Genomic DNA, 20,714 nt, shown 5'->3' with positions numbered 1-20,714 from the left:
AGTAAACTATGTCATTTAACTCATGTGTCAATTAAAATACTTTCCTGATTCACTAAAATGAGTGGATGACAGAAGCCAAAAGTAATCACAATAAAAATATTTAATATTAATGTGCTTAAACACATAAGCATATAATGTGTGCATAATTTTACTTTTTTTTTTTTTTTTTTTTTTGAGATGGAGTCTCGCTCTTTCACCCAGACAGGAGTGCAGTGGCGCGATCTTGGCTCACTGCAAGCTCTGCCTCCCGGGTTCACACCATTCTCCTGCCTCAGCCTCCCGAGTAGCTGGGACTACAGGCACCCGCCACCGCGCCCGGCTAATTTTTTGTATTTTTAGTAGAGATGGGGTTTCACCGTGTTAGCCAGGATGGTCTCGATCTCCTGACCTCATGATTCGCCCACCTCAGCCTCTCAAAGTGCTGGGATTACAGGTGTGATAATTTTACTTTTAATTCTTTTTTAAGAGATGGGGTCTCGCCCTGTCACCCAGGCTGGAGTGCAGTGGCACAATCTCAGCTCACTGCACCCTTGATCTCCTGGCCAGGCTTAAGCAATCTTCCTACCTCAGCCCTCTGAGTAGCTGGGACTACAGGTGTGTGCTATCATGCCTGGCTATTTTTTATATTTTTTGTAGACAGGGTTTCACCATGTTGCCCAGGCTCTTCCCAGCTTGCCTTGGGCTCCCAAAGTGCTGGGATTACAGGCATGAGCCACCATGCCCAGCTGCTTTTGATTCTTAATTCAAGATATCTATAAACTTTATTTTATTTTATTTTATTTTGAGACAGAGTTTAGCTCTTGTTGCCCAGGCTGGAGTGCAGTGACGCGATCTCCGCTCACCGCAACCTCCGCCTCCCGGATTCAAGCCATTCTGCTCAGCCTCCCAAGTAGCTGGAATTACAGGCGTGCACCACCACACCCGGCTAATTTTGTATTTTTAGTAGAGGCAGGGTTTCTCCATGTTGGTCAGGCTGGATTCAAACTCCTGACCTCAGGTGATCCGCTTGTCTCGGCCTCCCAAAGTGCCGGGATTATAGGCGTGAACCACCATGCCTGGCCTGACTGCATACTCTTAACAGAAATACATTTAACTTAGTCTGTAAGAATTTCAAATTCCTGAGGCAGTCTCTGATTTTTTTAAATAAATATTCCTCGAAAAAAGACAATATATTTTGTGTTGCACTTGATAATTACAGAATTATTTTACATATATTGTATCATGTAATCTTCATAACAGCTTGCTATTGTTATTTACATTTTATCGATGAGAAAGCTGTAAAGGTGAGAGACAGAAGTTTACTTCCTCAAAGTCATACAGTGAGCTGAGGCAGAGCCAGGATTCAAACATTTATTTGTCTTATAATAACCTAATATATGTAATATATGCCTGAATCACACAGGGACAAATAACGAAATTTTAAAAATGTTAAAATACGGTTTTAAAATGTAAAAGTAGCCCTAAACAGCAATAGATTTGCAACGTATTCATCACAGGAGGAAAAGTTTGAATGTGGTGCTCGAGAATATTTTGGCTACTTTATAAGACTAACGCCAGAAGTGGAGAATAACTGCTTCAAATAATCAGTTGTTTTATTGGTGCAAATTTTTGGTTGGGAGAAGACAATAGAAAGCTATTATTTTTCTGTTTCAAAGGAGAAAGAAGAAGCCATATATCATCCTTTGAAAGTAGCAGTTAGGTGTAAACAAGGCCATAGATCCATGGTTTTTTGTTTCTCTTTCTTCAAGTAGACTTAAGTTCGACTTTCCTACAACATGTAGCTGGTAAATACAGGCTTGATTTTTGCCAAAAGATAGTTGGACTTCCTGAAACTAACAGATAACTCTTGTATTCAAAAAATAAATGTAATGGATTTAAAGACTGGTAAGAAGTATTTTCTTTTCTTTTCATTTTTGAGACACAGTTTCACTCTGTCGCCCAGGCTGGAGTGCAGTGGTGCGACCTTGGCTCACAGCAACCTCCGCCTCCTGGGTTCAAGTGATTCTCCTGCCTCAGCCTCCTAGCTGGGATTAAGGTGCCCACCACCCCTGGCTAATTTTTGTGTTTTTAGTAGAGACAAGTTTTTGCCATGTTGGCCAGGCTGGTCTCCAACTCTTGACCTCAGGTGAGTTGCCTGCCTCAGGCCTCCCAAAGTGTTGGGATTAGAGGCGTGAGCCTCTGCACCCAGCCAGAAGTCAGAAATATTTTCATTTTTGCATTTCAGTTCAGATTTGGGCCATTTAGATTTATTTTGCCATGGTAAATAAAAAAGTAAGAGACTTAAGATTCATTAAATACCCATGACTACCTTGTAAGCATAGTTTTTATTTTCTGAAACTTTGTTTTATAACTATGTGAGTTCTGCATTACCAATCTTAGTAAGAAGAGATATTTCCTATCTGATTAGGATACAAAGAGACTCAGGAAAAGACAACAGACATCCTAACAGTACAAGATCAGATAGAATGAAAGGAAGAGGAGGATTTGCAACTTAAACCTTTTATGTGTACCAGCCTTCCAATGTAAGGATATTAAAAAGTAAATATTTATGAGTTATATCTCCTCTTTAATTAGTTGTAAGATCTGTAAAAAGAGAAGTATATTTTAGTTTGATAAGTTTTAGTTATATCACAGTTAATGTGTTGGTCAGCAATGAACTGTAATTTAAAAAATTTTTAGCAGCAAACAGGAAAATTAGAGAATTATAGTATTTCATGGAAATTTTAAGGGTCATTTCTTACTTTCCCAGTGATTGTTTCTCCCTGGCTGGTTTTCAAAAGCATTTGGGGAGTTTCGTGTTTAAAACAGTTTCTTTGGCTTCATCCTGGAGTTTCTGATTCATTGAGCCTTGGGTAGAATCTCAAAATCTGTATTATTTTTAATTTCCAAATGATTCCAGTTGCTAGGTCCATCAGATCTAACCCTCTTTCAAACACAAAGCAGGTCTTCCTTGTTGGAAGAAAGAAATAGCCAATTAAAAAAAAATCCTAATTTCTATTAAAAAAAAATTTTTTTCTTGCTGTCTGGCTGAGAATGGCAGAAAAATCCTAATTTCTAAAAAAAATTCCTAAACAATATTATTTACTGAATCCATTTACCTTCTTTTTTCTTTCTGTTTCTTTTTGTTTGTTTTGTTTTTTGAGACAGTCTCACTCCGTTGCCCAGGCTGGAGTGCAGTAGCACAATCTCAGCTCACTGCAACTTCCACCTCCTGGGTTTGAGCAATTCCTGCCTCAGCCTCCTAAGTAGCTGTAACTACAGGCATGTGCCACCATTAATGCCTGGCTAATTTTTGTATTTTTTTGTAGAGACGGGGTTTCACCATGTTGGCCAGGCTGGTCTCAAACTCCTAACCTCAAATGATCCACCTGCCTCGGCCTCCCAAAGTGCTGGGATTACAGGTGTGAGCCACTGTGCCGGGCTTCTTTTTTCTTTTTGAATTTACCCTGTTTCATCAATCTTGAGGTATACCTTTTTCATGAAATCTCTGAAATCAAGATGCCTTTAATAATCAGTGGCATCTAACATTTGTGGTAATTGAGATATGGTTATGTGAAAACCTTCTATTGATACCTGGCAAGATCATTGACTGCAAGTATTAGAGTATCTTAGATTCAATGAAGTATAGTATTTTCCTTCTATTGTAGTTAACAATTTTGAGAGAGTTTAAAGTTTTGAGTCAATACAAAGTCTAGATTTTAATTTCTGCTGTACCATATTTTAGCAGTTCAGCCCTTCTGTAAATAGTTTTTTGTGTTTTTTGTTTGTTTTTTACAGACAAGGTCTTGCTTTATCACCTAGGCTAGAGTGTAGTGATATGATCCCAGCTCACTGCAGCCTGTATTCCTGGGCTCAGTGAAGCGATCCTGAAGCGATCCTCTCGCTTCAGCCTCGCAAGTAGCTAGGATTACAGGTGCATGCTGCCATGCATAGCTAGTTTAAACAATTTTTTTCTAGAGACAGTCTTGTACAAGTGATGGACCCACTTTGACCTCCCAAAGTGCTGAGATTACAGAAGTGAGCACCATGCCTGACCTGTGAATTAGTCTTGACTTCTGGTTAGCCTAACCCTAAAGAAATCTCTCTCTAGTCATTTTTTATGGAAAGTTGGTCGATCTTTCCTGCACAGCAAAAAGGTGGTCTCTAGATGTTGTCTGCCTGGGATGGCTGTGAAATTTCTAACTAGAAATGGATAGCGCTAAAACTTAGAGTGTCAGACACCATATACCACCACACTTTTATGTCTCTTAGCTCTACCCCTGTACTTTCCATATGCAGCTCAAGTGAGTTAGCAAGACCTAGCTCTGCTTCCATGAATCTACCTGGAGTTTTTCAATCCCAGAGGTGCAGTTGGATCAGATGATAAACTTTATATCACATTTCAGAAGAAAATGGTTACTAACTCAAGTCCTTTAAAAGTTCAATAGTATATTGGCTTCCTCATATCTGATTTTTTATTTCTTTTATTTTCCTTTTTTTTGTTTTGAGACAGGGTCCTGCTCTGTTGCCCAGGCTGGAGTGCAATGGCGCAATCACAGCTTACTGCAGCCTTGACCTCCCAGGCTCAAGGGTTCTTCCCCCTTCAACCTCCCAAAGAGCTGGGATTACAGGCATGAGCCACTGTGCCCAGCCTTCATGTTTATCTCTAATTACAAATTGAACTGAATTTAAAAGTAGAATTGTTGAATATTTAATGTAGTAAAAATTAGTCTTTCTTAGGTAAAAATAGAATAATCAGTAGGCAAGGTTGTGGCATATTATTGATGGTTTTGCAGTTCACTTATATGAATTGGCCATATCTCTGAGTTTTAGTCAGTTTCAGAGAACTGAGATGACAGTGTTAAACTATTCTTCACTTAGAAATCAGTGAAAATGAAAACCCTTACCATAAAAGACTTATATACCTCTTTAAACTTAAACTGTATTCTGTCTGCTCACTAAGAATGATACATATAATTACATATTGTAATATATAACAACATATTGTATATATATTAAATATACATAATCCTTTTCGTGTATATTCTCAGCCTTCAAAGAAAAACCTCGGTATCCACCAAGTCAGGCTCAAGCAGCTCTTCAAGACAGTCCCCCTGAAGAGTACTCCTATAAGAAATCAATAAGAAACCTGTTTAAAAACATTCCTTTTGTCCTTCTGTTGATCACTTATGGTAAGTGGTTTTCTTGTACTTTCTTTAATGTCTGTGTGAGCCTTTCAGCATTGTGGATTCTTTTCATTTAACCTAGTGGTTTGAACTTCAATGAGATTGGCCTGTTAACTCTACAGCATAATCATGAACTTAAACTAAAAGCAGAAAATCCAGGATGGATCTTCTTACATATTTTTAAAAATAATAATTTTTAAAAGGTAGTTTTTGGCCAGGCATGATGGCTCATGCTGGTAATCCCAGCACTTGAGTTGGCCGAGGTATGTGGATCACTTGATGTCAGGAGTTGCATGTCAGGACTAGCATGGTGAACACGGTGAAACCCCATCTCTACTAAAAATACAAAAATCAGCTGGGCATGGTGGCACACGCCTGTAATCCCGGCTACTCAGGTGGCTGAGGCAGGAGAATCGCTTGAACCTAGAAGGCAGAGGTGGCAGTGAGCCAAGATTGCGCCACTGCACTCCAGCCTGGGCAATAGAGTGAGACTATCTCAAAAAAAAAAAAAAAAGAAAGAAAAGAAAAGTAGTTCTCAAATAGAGAAACTCGGTCTTCTTTTGTGAGTTCTCATGGAGTATTTTAGGCCATTTGTGAACTATAGTTATCCTGATGTAAGCAGGTGGGAAATGCTATCAACAATACTTTTCTTTGACACTGTGCAAGCTGGCATCTGTTTTGATTACTCAGTCAAAAGTGGACATTAAGGAACTCACCTTAACCAGTTCTGACATCTAAGAAAATTCTCTCTCTCCACATCTTTCAGGATAGCTGACAGGTATTCATCCTGACACTGTAGCTTTGACTGCAGACACCAACACACTTGGTTTTCTTCAGAGTTTTCTGACGGTTCATTCTTTGTTTCTTGTGTTAACACCATTTACATGAACACCAGCACTCCCTATTTCTGTCTTACTTGCCTCCAGAAATCACTCACTGCTATTCTCTGTTTCACATTTTTTGGGGATACACACTCTAGTACATAAATGTTTTACAAGTTGTAACCAATTAAGTCCGGACCTAAACTATTTTTATCAGGATTAGTTCCTTTTTTTTTCAGTAGAAATTGCTAATCACCAAAGTTGAACATTTAATCTAATTCCTATATACCCATATCCTGTGTATGGCATCATCCAGCTTCAACAGTTATCAATATTTTGCCATTCTTGCTTCATCTATTTCCTCCAGTTTTTTTCCTGGAATGTATTTTTTTAAGACGGAGTTTTGCTCTTGTTGCCCAGACTGGAGTGCAGTGGCACAATCTCAGCTCATTGCAACCTCTGCCTCCCGGGTTCAAGCAATTCTCCTGCCTCAGCTTCCCAAGTAGCTGGGATTACAGGCCCCCACAACCATGCCTGGCTAATTTTTCATATTTTTAGTAGAGAAGGGGTTTCACCATGTTGGCCAGGCTGGTCTCAAACTCCTGACCACAGGTGATCTGCCCGCCTTGGCCTCCGAAAGTGCGGGATTACAGGCGTGAGCCAAAATGCCCGGCCTTTCCTAGAATATTTTAAAGCAAATCCCAGATGCCATATCTCATCCTTACATGTTAATACTTTTGCATGACATAGTTCATTTTCTTACTTTTGCTGGTTATCTCCTTGTTTAGGTTAAACCTAAAATTCCTAATTAGATATAGAGAAAATATAGTGGCTTATTGTTAAATAGTAGAGCAAATTCATTTCTTTTGCCTGTCATTTAATTTTCTTTTTTCCTTTTTTTTTTTTTTTTGAGATGGAGTTTCTCTCTGTCACCCAGGTTGGAGGACAGTGGTATGATCTCGGCTCACTGCAACCTCCACCTCTCAGGTTCAAGCAATTCTCCTGCCTCAGCCCCCCTAGTAGCTGAGATTACAGGCACATGCCACCACACCCAGCTAATTTTTGTTTTTTTAGTAGAGGCGGGGTTTCACCATGTTGACCAGGCTGGTCTCAAACTCCTGACCTTGTGATCTGCCCACCTTGGCCTCCCAAAATGTTGGGATTACAGGCGTGAGCCACTGCATCTGGCTTGGCTTTTTTCTTATCACTCTTTTATCACTCACTTTCCCAATACAAAATTCTCTTTCAGCCACACTTATAACCAACCCTGTCACAGACGTACACACACACACACACACACACACACAGACACATCTCCACATGCATATACACTGTTAATTCTAGTCTCTGTAATTTTGTGCCAATATTTCTTTTACCGGAAATGTGCTTCTTTTTTCTGTAAGCAATCCTATAAGAGCTGGCTTAATGTTTGCCTCACTTATTGTTCATTTTCGTGTTCCTTCTTTTATTTATTCCATCAATAGCTATCAAATACCAACTAAATGTATAGTAGTGCTCTAGATGCCTTGTGGCTAGAAAGAGGCATGATATATGATTTCTGCCCATAGGAAATTGATCATCTAATTGGGGAGATAATATAAACATCTGAAAAGTAACAATATAGTCGGTATTTATCAAAAGGATAACAACACAAGATAAGTTGTATGGCAAGTGCATGCTGAAGCCCTTCATTGAGGCCTATCATTGAGAAAGGATAAATGAAGGGAAGCCCTAGGGATGGCAGGGAGAGTCTCACAGAAGGGAGTGGTTGAGCTGGGCCTTGAAGAGAGGGTTGGATTTGAATAGACAAAGGGGAGGAAGAAAATGGCACCAGCGAGGGTGTTAGATGGTGCCTTCAGTGAATACTCAGGTATCTGTGGAGTTTTGGTGTCTTTGATACCACATCACTTAATACTTACTGGGGCCGGGCACAGTGGCTCACTCCTGTAATCCCAACACTTTGGGAGGCCAAGGTGGGTGGATCACTTGAGGCCAGTTCAAGACCAGCCTGGCCAATGTGGCAAAACCCCATGTTTACTAAAAATACAAAAATTAGCTGGGCATGGTGGGTGCGCACCTATAGTCCTAGCTACTCGGGAGGCTGAGGCAGGAGAATCGCTTGAACCCAGGAGGCAGAGGTTGCAGTAAGCTGAGATCGTGCCACTGCACTCCAGCCTGGGTGACGGAGCAAGACTCCATCTGAGAAAAAAAAAAACAAGACGGGAGGAGCCAAGATGGCCGAATAGGAACAGCTCCGGTCTACAGCTCCCAGCGTGAGCGATGCAGAAGACGGTGATTTCTGCATTTCCATCTGAGGTACCGGGTTCATCTCACTAGGGAGTGCCAGACAGTGGGCGCAGGCCAGTGGGTGCGCGCACCGTGCGCGAGCCGAAGCAGGGCGAGGCATTGCCTCACCTGGGAAGCGCAAGGGGTCAGGGAGTTCCCTTTCCGAGTCAAAGAAAGGGGTGACGGACGCACCTGGAAAACTCGGGTCACTCCCACCCGAATATTGCGCGTTTCAGACCGGCTTAAAAAACGGCGCACCACGAGACTATATCCCACACCTGGCTCGGAGGGTCCTACGCCCTCGGAATCTCGCTGATTGCTAGCACAGCAGTCTGAGATCAAACTGCAAGGCGGCAGCGAGGCTGGGGGAGGGGCGCCCGCCATTGCCCAGGCTTGCTTTGGTAAACAAAGCAGCCGGGAAGCTCGAACTGGGTGGAGCCCACCACAGCTCAAGGAGGCCTGCCTGCCTCTGTAGGCTCCACCTCTGGGGGCAGGGCACAGACAAACAAAAAGACAGCAGTAACCTCTGCAGACTTAAATGTCCCTGTCTGACAGCTTTGAAGAGAGCAGTGGTTCTCCCAGCACGCAGCTGGAGATCTGAGAACGGGCAGACTGCCTCCTCAAGTGGGTCCCTGACCCCTGACCCCCGAGCAGCCTAACTGGGAGGCACCCCCCAGCAGGGGCACACTGACATCTCACACGGCAGGGTATTCCAACAGACCTGCAGCTGAGGGTCCTGTCTGTTAGAAGGAAAACTAACAAACAGAAAGGACATCCACACCGAAAACCCATCTGTACATCACCATCATCAAAGACCAAAAGTAGATAAAACCACAAAGATGGGGAAAAAACAGAACAGAAAAACAGGAAACTCTAAAATGCAGAGTGCCTCTCCTCCTCCAAAGGAACGCAGTTCCTCACCAGCAACGGAACAAAGCTGGATGGAGAATGATTTTGACGAGCTGAGAGAAGAAGGCTTCAGACGATCAAATTACTCTGAGCTACGGGAGGACATTCAAACCAAAGGCAAAGAAGTTGAAAACTTTGAAAAAAATTTAGAAGAATGTATAACTAGAATAACCAATACAGAGAAGTGCTTAAAGGAGCTGATGGAGCTGAAAACCAAGGCTCGAGAACTACGTGAAGAATGCAGAAGCCTCAGGAGCCGATGCGATCAACTGGAAGAAAGGGTATCAGCAATGGAAGATGAAATGAATGAAACTAAGCGAGAAGGGAAGTCTAGAGAAAAAAGAATAAAAAGAAATGAGCAAAGCCTCCAAGAAATATGGGACTATGTGAAAAGACCAAATCTACGTCTGATTGGTGTACCTGAAAGTGATGCGGAGAATGAAACCAAGTTGGAAAACACTCTGCAGGATATTATCCAGGAGAACTTCCCCAATCTAGCAAGGCAGGCCAACGTTCAGATTCAGGAAATACAGAGAACGCCACAAAGATACTCCTCGAGAAGAGCAACTCCAAGACACATAATTGTCAGATTCACCAAAGTTGAAATGAAGGAAAAAATGTTAAGGGCAGCCAGACAGAAAGGTCGGGTTACCCTCAAAGGGAAGCCCATCAGACTAACAGCGGATCTCTCGGCAGAAACCCTACAAGCCAGAAGAGAGTGGGGGCCAATATTCAACATTCTTAAAGAAAAGAATTTTCAACCCAGAATTTCATATCCAGCCAAACTAAGCTTCATAAGTGAAGGAGAAATAAAATACTTTACAGACAAGCAAATGCTGACCGATTTTGTCACCACCAGGCCTGCCCTAAAAGAGCTCCTGAAGGAAGCGCTAAACATGGAAAGGAACAACCGGTACCAGCCGCTGCAAAATCATGCCAAAATGTAAAGACCATCAAGACTAGGAAGAAACTGCATCAACTAACGAGCAAAATCACCAGCTAACATCATAATGACAGGATCAAATTCACACATAACAATATTAACTTTAAATGTAAATGGACTAAATTCTCCAATTAAAAGACACAGACTGGCAAGTTGGATAAAGAGTCAAGACCCATCAGTGTGCTGTATTCAGGAAACCCATCTCACGTGCAGAGACACACATAGGCTCAAAATAAGAGGATGGAGGAAGATCTACCAAGCAAATGGAAAACAAAAAAAGGCAGGGGTTGCAATCCTAGTCTCTGATAAAACAGACTTTAAACCAACAAAGATCAAAAGAGACAAAGAAGGCCATTACATAATGGTAAAGGGATCAATTCAACAAGAGGAGCTAACTATCCTAAATATTTATGCACCCAATACAGGAGCACCCAGATTCATAAAGCAAGTCCTGAGTGACCTACAAAGAGACTTAGACTCCCACACATTAATAATGGGAGACTTTAACACCCCACTGTCAACATTAGACAGATCAACGAGACAGAAAGTCAACAAGGATACCCAGGAATTGAACTCAGCTCTGCACCAAGCGGACCTAATAGACATCTACAGAACTCTCCACCCCAAATCAACAGAATATACATTTTTTTCAGCACCACACCACACCTATTCCAAAATTGACCACATAGTTGGAAGTAAAGCTCTCCTCAGCAAATGTAAAAGAACAGAAATTATAACAAACTATCTCTCAGACCACAGTGCAATCAAACTAGAACTCAGGATTAAGAATCTCACTCAAAGCCGCTCAACTACATGGAAACTGAACAACCTGCTCCTGAATGACTGCTGGGTACATAAGGAAATGAAGGCAGAAATAAAGATGTTCTTTGAAACCAACGAGAACAAAGACACAACATACCAGAATCTCTGGGACGCATTCAAAGCAGTGTGCAGAGGGAAATTTATAGCACTAAATGCCCACAAGAGAAAGCAGGAAAGATCCAAAATTGACACCCTAACATCACAATTAAAAGAACTAGAAAAGCAAGAGCAAACACATTCAAAAGCTAGCAGAAGGCAAGAAATAACTAAAATCAGAGCAGAACTGAAGAAAATAGAGACACAAAAAACCCTTCAAAAAATTAATGAATCCAGGAGCTGGTTTTTTGAAAGGATCAACAAAATTGATAGACCGCTAGCAAGACTAATAAAGAAAAAAAGAGAGAAGAATCAAATAGACACAATAAAAAATGATAAAGGGGATATCACCACCAATCCCACAGAAATACAAACTACCATCAGAGAATACTACAAACACCTCTACGCAAATAAACTAGAAAATCTAGAAGAAATGGATACATTCCTCGACACATACACTGTCCCAAGACTAAACCAGGAAGAAGTTGAATCTCTGAATAGACCAATAACAGGAGCTGAAATTGTGGCAATAATCAATAGTTTACCAACCAAAAAGAGTCCAGGACCAGATGGATTCACAGCCGAATTCTACCAGAGGTACAAGGAGGAACTGGTACCATTCCTTCTGAAACTATTCCAATCAATAGAAAAAGAGGGAATCCTCCCTAACTCATTTTATGAGGCCAGCATCATTCTGATACCAAAGCCTGGCAGAGACACAGCCAAAAAAGAGAATTTTAGACCAATATCCTTGATGAACATTGATGCAAAAATCCTCAATAAAATACTGGCAAACCGAATCCAGCAGCACATCAAAAAGCTTATCCACCATGATCAAGTGGGCTTCATCCCTGGGATGCAAGGCTGGTTCAACATACGCAAATCAATAAATGTAATCCAGCATATAAACAGAGCCAAAGACAAAAACCACATGATTATCTCAATAGATGCAGAAAAAGCCTTTGACAAAATTCAACAACCCTTCATGCTAAAAACTCTCAATAAATTAGGTATTGATGGGACATATTTCAAAATAATAAGAGCTATCTATGACAAACCCACAGCCAATATCATACTGAATGGGCAAAAACTGGAAGCATTCCCTTTGAAAACTGGCACAAGACAGGGATGCCCTCTCTCACCGCTCCTATTCAACATAGTGTTGGAAGTTCTGGCCAGGGCAATCAGGCAGGAGAAGGAAATAAAGGGTATTCAATGAGGAAAAGAGGAAGTCAAATTGTCCCTGTTTGCAGACGACATGATTGTTTATCTAGAAAACCCCATTGTCTCAGCCCAAAATCTCCTTAAGCTGATAAGCAACTTCAGCAAAGTCTCAGGATACAAAATCAATGTACAAAAATCACAAGCATTCTTATACACCAACAACAGACAAACAGAGAGCCAAATCATGAGTGAACTCCCATTCACAATTGCTTCAAAGAGAATAAAATACCTAGGAATCCAACTTACAAGGGATGTGAAGCACCTCTTCAAGGAGAACTACAAACCACTGCTCAAGGAAATAAAAGAGGATACAAACAAATGGAAGAACATTCCTTGCTCATGGGTAGGAAGAATCAATATCGTGAAAATGGCCATACTGCCCAAGGTAATTTACAGATTCAATGCCATCCCCATCAAGCTACCAATGACTTTCTTCACAGAATTGGAAAAAACTACTTTAAAGTTCATATGGAACCAAAAGAGAGCCCGCATCACCAAGTCAATCCTAAGCCAAAAGAACAAAGCTGGAGGCATCACACTACCTGACTTCAAACTATACTACAAGGCTACAGTAACCAAAACAGCATGGTACTGGTACCAAAACAGAAATATAGATCAATGGAACAGAACAGAGCCCTCAGAAATAACGCCGCTTACCTACAACTATCTGATCTTTGACAAACCTGAGAAAAACAAGCAATGGAGAAAGGATTCCCTATTTAATAAATGGTGCTGGGAAAACTGGCTAGCCATATGTAGAAAGCTGAAACTGGATCCCTTCCTTACACCTTATACAAAAATCAATTCAAGATGGATTAAAGATTTAAACGTTAGACCTAAAACCATAAAAACCCTAGAAGAAAACCTAGGCATTACCATTCAGGACATAGGCGTGGGCAAGGACTTCATGTCCAAAACACCAAAAGCAATGGCAACAAAAGCCAAAATTGACAAATGGGATCTAATTAAACTAAAGAGCTTCTGCACAGCAAAAGAAACTACCATCAGAGTGAATAGGCAACCTACAACATGGGAGAAAATTTTCGCAACCTACTCATCTGACAAAGGGCTAATATCCAGAATCTACAGTGAACTCAAACAAATTTACAAGAAAAAAACAAACAACCCCATCAAAAAGTGGGCGAAGGACATGAACAGGCACTTCTCAAAAGAAGACATTTATGCAGCCAAAAAACACATGAAAAAATGCTCATCATCACTGGCCATCAGAGAAATGCAAATCAAAACCACTATGAGATATCATCTCACACCAGTTAGAATGGCAATCATTCAAAAGTCAGGAAACAACAGGTGCTGGAGAGGATGTGGAGAAATAGGAACACTTTTACACTGTTGGTGGGACTGTAAACTAGTTCAACCATTGTGGAAGTCAGTGTGGCAATTCCTCAGGGTTCTAGAACTAGAAATACCATTTGACCCAGCCATCCCATTACTGGGTATATACCCAAATGACTATAAATCATGCTGCTATAAAGACACATGCACACGTATGTTTATTGCGGCATTATTCACAATAGCAAAGACTTGGAACCAACCCAGATGTCCAACAATGATAGACTGGATTAAGAAAATGTGGCACATATACACCATGGAATACTATGCAGCCATAAAAAATGATGAGTTCATATCCTTTGTAGGGACATGGATGAAATTGGAAACCATCATTCTCAGTAAACTATCGCAAGAACAAAAAACCAAACACCGCATATTCTCACTCATAGGTGGGAATTGAACAATGAGATCACATGGACACAGGAAGGGGAATACCATACTCTGGGGACTGTGGTGGGGAGGGGGGAGGGGGGAGGGATAGCATTGGGAGATATACCTAATGCTAGATGACGAGTTAGTGGGTGCAGCGCACCAGCATGGCACATGTATACATATGTAACTAACCTGCACAATGTGCACATGTACCCTAAAACTTAAAGTATAATAAAAAATAAAAAAATAAAAATAAAAATAAAAATAAAAAAAAATAAAAGAAATAAAAAAAAAACACAAAAAACTTGACTATACATAAAAATGATTAAGTTAATTGCAATCTCGGTTTTACTGGTCTCTCAGTCTGTCACCCAGGCTGCAGTGCAGTGGCGTGATCTTGGCTCACTGCAACCTCCACCTCGCAGGTTCAAGCAATTCTCCTGCCTCAGCTTCCCGAGTAGCTGGGACTACAGGTGTGTGCTACCACACTTGGCTGATATTTGTGTTTTTAGTAGAGATGGGGTTTTGCCATATTAGCCAGGTTGGTCTCGAATTCCTGACCTCAGGCATCACCTAGGTATTAAGCCTAGCATCCATTAGCTATTATTTCTGATGCTCTTCCTCCCCCAAACCCCAAAGGTCCCAATGTGTGTTATTTCCACCCCTCGTGCACCATGTGTCCATGTGTTCTCATCATTCCGCTCCCACTTATAAGTGAGAACATGTTGTGGTTGGTTTTCTGTTCTTGCCTTAGTTTGCTGAGAATAACTGCTTCCAGCTCCATCCATGTCCCTGCAAAGGACATGATCTCATTTCTTTTTTTTTTTTGAGATGGAGTTTCACTCTTATTGCCCAGGCTGGAGTGCACACAATCTCGGCTCACTGCAACCTCCGCCTCCCAGGTTCAGGTGATTCTCCTGCCTCAGCCTCCCGAGTAGCTGGGATTACAGGCAAGTGCCAACACGTCCAGCTAATTTTTGTATTTTTAGTAGAGACAGGGTTTCACCATGTTGGCTAGGCTGGTCTCGAACTCCTGACCTCAGGTGATTCACCGCCTCAGCCTCCCAAAGTGCCAAGATTACAGGTGTGAGCCACCGCGCCCGGCCTGATCTCATTTCTTTTTGGCTGCATAGTATTCCATGGTGTAAACATACCACATTTTCTTTATCCAGTCTATTATTGATGGGCATTTGGGTTGATTCTGTGTCTTTGCTATTATGAATAGTGCTGCAGTGAACATACATGTGCATGTATCTTTATAATAGAATGATTTATATTCCTTTGGGTGTGTACCCAGTAATGGGATTGATGGGTCAAATGGTATTTCTCCTTCTATGTCTTGGAAATTGTCACACTGTCTTCTACAATGGTTGAATTAATTTATACTCCCTCCAGCAGTGTAAAAGTGTTCCTTTTTCTCCACAACCTTGCCAGCATCTGTTGTTTCTTGACATTTTAATAATCGTCATTCTGACTGGCATGAAATGGTATCTCATTGTGGTTTTGATTTGCATTTCTCTAATTATCAGTGATGTTGAGCTTTTTTTCCATGTTTCTTGGCCACATAAATGTCTTTTTTTTTTTTTTTTTTTTGAGAGAGAGTCTCGCTCTGTCGCCCAGGCTGGAGTGCAGTGGCATGATCTTGGCTCACTGCAAGCTCTGCCTCCCGGGTTCACACCATTCTCCTGCCTCAGCCTCCTGTTGTTTATATTATATTTTAATATAAACAATAGATGTTTATATTATCTCCCCAATTAGATGATCAATACTCCCTCCTGAGTAGCTGGGACTACAGGCACCCGCCACCACGCCCGGCTAATTTTTTGTAATTTTTAGTAGAGACGGGGTTTCACCATTGTTAGCCAGGATGGTCTCGATGTCCTGACCTCATGATCTGCCTGCCTCAGCCTCCCAAAGTGCTGGGATTACAGGCGTGAGCCACCGCGCCTGGCCATAAATGTCTTCTGAGAAGTGTTTGTTCATGTCCTTTGCCCACTTTTTAATGAGGTTTTTTTTTTCTTGTAAATTTAAATTCCTTGTAGACTCTGGATAATTAGATCTTTGTCAGGTGGATAAATTGCAAACATTTTCTCCCATTCTGTAAGTTGTCTGTTCACTCTGATGATAGTTTTTTTTTTTTTTTTTGCTGTGCAGAAGCTCTTTAGTTTAATTAGGTGCCAATGAATGAACTTTCTGAACCTGATAAAGCTTATCTACAAAGACCCTATAGCAAATATTATACTAAAGGCAAACGTTAGAGCCATTATCCTTAAGAATCAATAAGAAGTATCCTTAAGGATATTTATTGTCATCACTTCTGTTCAACATCTAACTGGAGGTCCTGGCTGGCTCAGTAACACAAGAAAGAAGAAAAGGTATACGAAACAGAAAAAAGGTGTTATTGCTCATAGTATGATTCTGCATATCAGAGGTCAGCAAACCATGACCCATGAGCCAAATCTGGCCATTGCCTGTTTTTATATTAAAGTTTTGTTTGTCTACATATTGTCTATAGCTGCTTTTGAACTACCAGGGCAGAGTTGAGTAGTGACATTAGTTACATTAGAGACCGTATGTCCTACAAAGCTAACAAAGGTTTACTACCTGGTCCTTTACAGAAAATGTTTAGTGATCACCCATCTATTAAAATAATACAAGAGAGACCAGGCACGGTGGCTCACGCCTGTAATCCAAGAACTTTGGGAGGCCGAGGCGGGCGGATCACGAGGTCAGGAGATCGAGACCATCCTGGCTAACATGGTGAAACCCCGTCTCTTCTAAAAATACAAAAAATTAGCCGGGCATGGTGGTGGGTGCCTGTAGTCCCAGCTACTCGGGAGGCTGAGGCAGGAGAATGGCGTGAACCTGAGAGGTCCGCCTCTCAGTGAGAGGCACTTGCAGTGAGTCTGCTTGCAGTGAGCTGAGATCGCACCACTGCAACTCCAGCCTGGGCGACAGAGTGAGTCTCCGTCCCAAAAAAAAAAAAAAAAAAAAAATACAAGAGAACCTAGAGACAACTATTAAAACTAATAAGAATGAGTTAGCAAAGTTACTAAATAGCTGACAATGTGAAAATATCAATTGCATTCCTATGTATTTATAGGTATTGTATTCCTATGAAAAGATATCTTTTATAATAGCAACTAAAACTATAAAGATATCTTAGAATAAATACACCAAAAGAACTTCATAGAGAAAATTAGAAAACATTGAAAGGAATAAAGGGAGACCTGCATCCTAGGCAATGTGGCAAAACCTCATCTCTACAAAAAATACAAAAATTAGCCAGACACGGTGGTCTGTGCCTGTAGTCCCAGCTACTTGTGGGGCTAAGATAGGAGGATTGCTTGAGCCCAGGAGGTCAAGGCTGCAGTGAGCTGTGTTTGTGCCACTGTACTGCAGTCTGGGTGACAAAGTGGGATCCTGTCTCAAAAAAAAAAAGACCTAAATAATTTATTTTTTCTCCAGCCACCTCTCCCCTAAATAATTTAAATGGAGGGATATACCATGTTATAAAAGATTTAAGATTATAAGGATGCCAGTTAATCCTTACAGGACCACTGTGTTATCAAATGCCAGTTGTAGATTTTGATTGATTTTTTAAAAACCAGATACAGAAACTGCTTAGGAAATTAAAGAGTTTATTTGTTGAAGGAATTATAAGGAGGAAGGAGTTGGGAAACACTGGAGAGTTCAACAGTATTTTCTGATAAAGTTCGAGTAGTTTCTCGACTTCATGTTCTTCACCAAAGGGGTCCAGAGTTAGGGATCATAATGTTTGCGTGAGGGTCACAGCATACCTTTTAGACATGTCCCTGTCCCCCCTCCATGCCTAATATGATATATATAAGCTTGGAGCAGTCTTGCTTGTGGGATACTCTGGATAAGGAATAATACTTCTAGAATAGAGCTTCGGGATCATATATGCAGTGTCCCAAACTCAGGACCCAAATGGACTAAGATAAAATTTTTTTTTGGAAAAAAATTATCTGTAATAAAGTCTATAATATAAATAGATGTCTTTATAGACTCTGTTGACCAAGCTGGAGTGTAGTGGTGTGATCTCTGCTCACTGCAGCCTTCACCTCCTGGGTTCAAGCAATTCTTATGCCTCTGGCTCCGGAGTAGTTGAGACTACAGGGACGCACTACTATGCCCAGCTAATTTTTTGTATTTTTAGTAGAAATGGGGTTTTGCCATGTTGCCCAGGCTGGTCTCAAATTCCTGACCTCATGTGATCCATCCACCTTGGCCTCCCAAAGTGCTGGGATTACAGGCATGAGCCACCACACCCGGCCAAATTTTTTTTTTTTGAGGTTGCACTATTTGGAGAAAAGATGATTCCTTACTATCCCAACTGTTGCTGTTTGCTCTCTGAAACTTAGATACCATACTCTAGGTTCAGATAACATAGTATTTTTTTTTTTTTGGCTGTTATAATTCTTCATCCAAATTTTTGCTATCCTTATTTCAGTATGTATTAGATTCAAAGTCACCATAGGGTGCAGTGCAGTAGAGTACACTCAGGCCTGAGCACAGGCCTCATTTGTTATCCTCATCTTCCGCAGGCTAACCCAGCGTGGACCACGTGCATTCTTGAGCTCAGTGGGAAGTTGAATAACAAAGGCCAGTTACCCAGGTGTTTTTGATAAGTGTTGTTAACAAGTTTTTAGACGAGCTATAGGTCTCATCCTTTAATCGCCAGTTTAAACAGGGATTGTAATGGAACAAACCAACTGTAAAAATTCCTGTGAGTGAAGTAAGGGCCAAGAACAGCAAAGATAATTTTGATGAAGAACATGGTGAGGGACTCATTCTTAGTTATCAAAATTTATAAATCTATGGTAATTAAGATGCCATGAGTAAGGGATAGACATCAGATCACTGGAACAGAATAGAGAGCCCAGAGACCTACCTTGGGTGTCACTTGACCTAGGCTAGCTTATATTAATCCTGCTGGCCAGGTGCAGTGGCTCATGCCTGTAATTCCAGCACTTTGGTAGGACAAGGTAGGCGGATCACCTGAGGTCAGGAATTCAAGACCAGTGTGGCCAACATGGTGAAACCCGGTCTCTAATAAAAATACAAAAATTAGCCGGGTGTGTTGGTGGGCGCCTGTAATCCCAGCTACTCAGGAGGCTGAGGCAGGAGAATCACTTGAGCCTGGCAGATGGAGGTTGCAGTGAGCCGAAACTGCTATTTCACTCCATCCTGAGCAACAGAGTGAGACTCCTTATTAAAAAAATAAATAAAGAAAGAAGTCCTGCTAAAAAACTTCAGTGGCCTGAAACATGAAAAGTTTATTTCTTGCTAAAACTGCATGTCCAGTGTGAATTGACAGCTAGTTTCTGCTCATCAAAGTTACTCAAGGATACAGCCTGACATCTCTGTAAATGCTTCCATGATTACTAAGGCAGAAAACAGGGAATGTCACCTTTGCTTATATTTAAAGTCATGTTGCCATGCCTAGAAAAATAAAAACTAGAATATTTGCAAACTGCTCTAATAACTAGTACATTATACATACAGGAAAACTTGAGGTTTTGCAGAAGAGGAACTGTTTGGTAAATTGTCCCAGGATAATTGATTGTCCATATGGGAAAAATAAACTAAAATTAGATCTCTACATCATACCATGCATAAAAATGAATTGTAGTAGAGACCAGAGAGTAAAAATAAGAACTTTAAAGTTTTAGGAACAAATATAGGAGACCATCTTTAGTATTCCCAAAGAATTTCTTTGTCTTTTTTTTTTTTTTTTTTTTGAGACAGAGTCTCACTCCGTCGAATTTCTTTTTTTTGAGACAGAGTCTCGCTCTGTCACCCAGGCTGGAGTGCAGTGGCACAATCTCGGCTCACTGCAACCTCCACCTCCCGGATTCAAGCAATTCTCCTGCCTCAACCTCCCCAGTAGCTGGGACTACAGGCGCACACCACTGCGCCTGGCTAATTTTTGTATTTTTAGTAGAGACGGGGTTTCACCATGTTGGCCAGACTGGTCACGAACTCCTTGGCCAGACTGGTGTCGAACTCCTGACCTTGTGATCCACCTGCCTCAGCCTCCCAAAGTGTTGGGATTACACGTGTGAGCCACTGCGCCCAGCCAAGAATTTCTTAATGCAAAAAACATAAACCCTAAAGAAGTATATTGATAAATATGATTATATTAAAATAATCTTTTCTAGGAAGACATTATTGAAAAAGGGAAAAGACAGGACTTAGACTATGAGAAAATTGTCTGCAATGCATATAACCAACAAAGGATTAGTATTAGTTAAAAATAACTCCTACAAATCAGAAAGAGCAAACAATCCAAGGACACCAGAAGACATTTGTGTGTCTGTCTGTGTGTATTGTCCTTATGTGATATTCAGCCTTACCAGTAATCAAGGAAATACAAATCAAAGCTGGAGTAAGATGTAATATCACACACATTCACATTGGCAAAATAATTTAAAATCTGGTGAAAACAAATTTGGCAAGGATGTGGAGCAGTAGGAACTCTGCTGGTAGTATGAACAGATAACAACTACTTTGAAGAGCAAATTGCTTATATCTAGAAAGTAGAAGGTCTACTCTAGATATATACTTAGAGAAGCTCTTATATATAAGAACAAAAACATAATACTCATTGCAGTCTTGTTTTAAACAGTGAAAAACTAAAAAAGAAACCCTTAAGTGTCTATTGACAGGACGAGATAATTAAATTGAAGTATATTAACA

At 40.9% G+C, this 20,714-nt stretch overlaps 1 protein-coding gene across 2 annotated transcripts in view; it reads left to right on the top strand.

Moving 5' to 3' along the window:
• Nucleotides 1-20,714, top strand: part of FLVCR1 (FLVCR choline and heme transporter 1) — a 47,088-nt gene that overhangs the window by 9,419 nt on the left and 16,955 nt on the right. For both annotated transcript variants that reach the window (XM_514185.9, XM_009441450.5), the window contains exon 3: nt 5,031-5,171. In XM_514185.9, coding sequence (XP_514185.2) covers nt 5,031-5,171 — 141 coding nt within the window. The remainder of the gene's footprint in view (nt 1-5,030; nt 5,172-20,714) is intronic.

This window comes from Pan troglodytes, chromosome 1 (assembly GCF_028858775.2).
Source record: "Pan troglodytes isolate AG18354 chromosome 1, NHGRI_mPanTro3-v2.0_pri, whole genome shotgun sequence".
Classification (NCBI taxonomy): Eukaryota; Metazoa; Chordata; class Mammalia; order Primates; family Hominidae; genus Pan; species Pan troglodytes.
The sequence above is the reverse complement of the archived record's forward strand: the minus strand, read 5'-3'. Positions and strand labels throughout refer to the sequence as shown.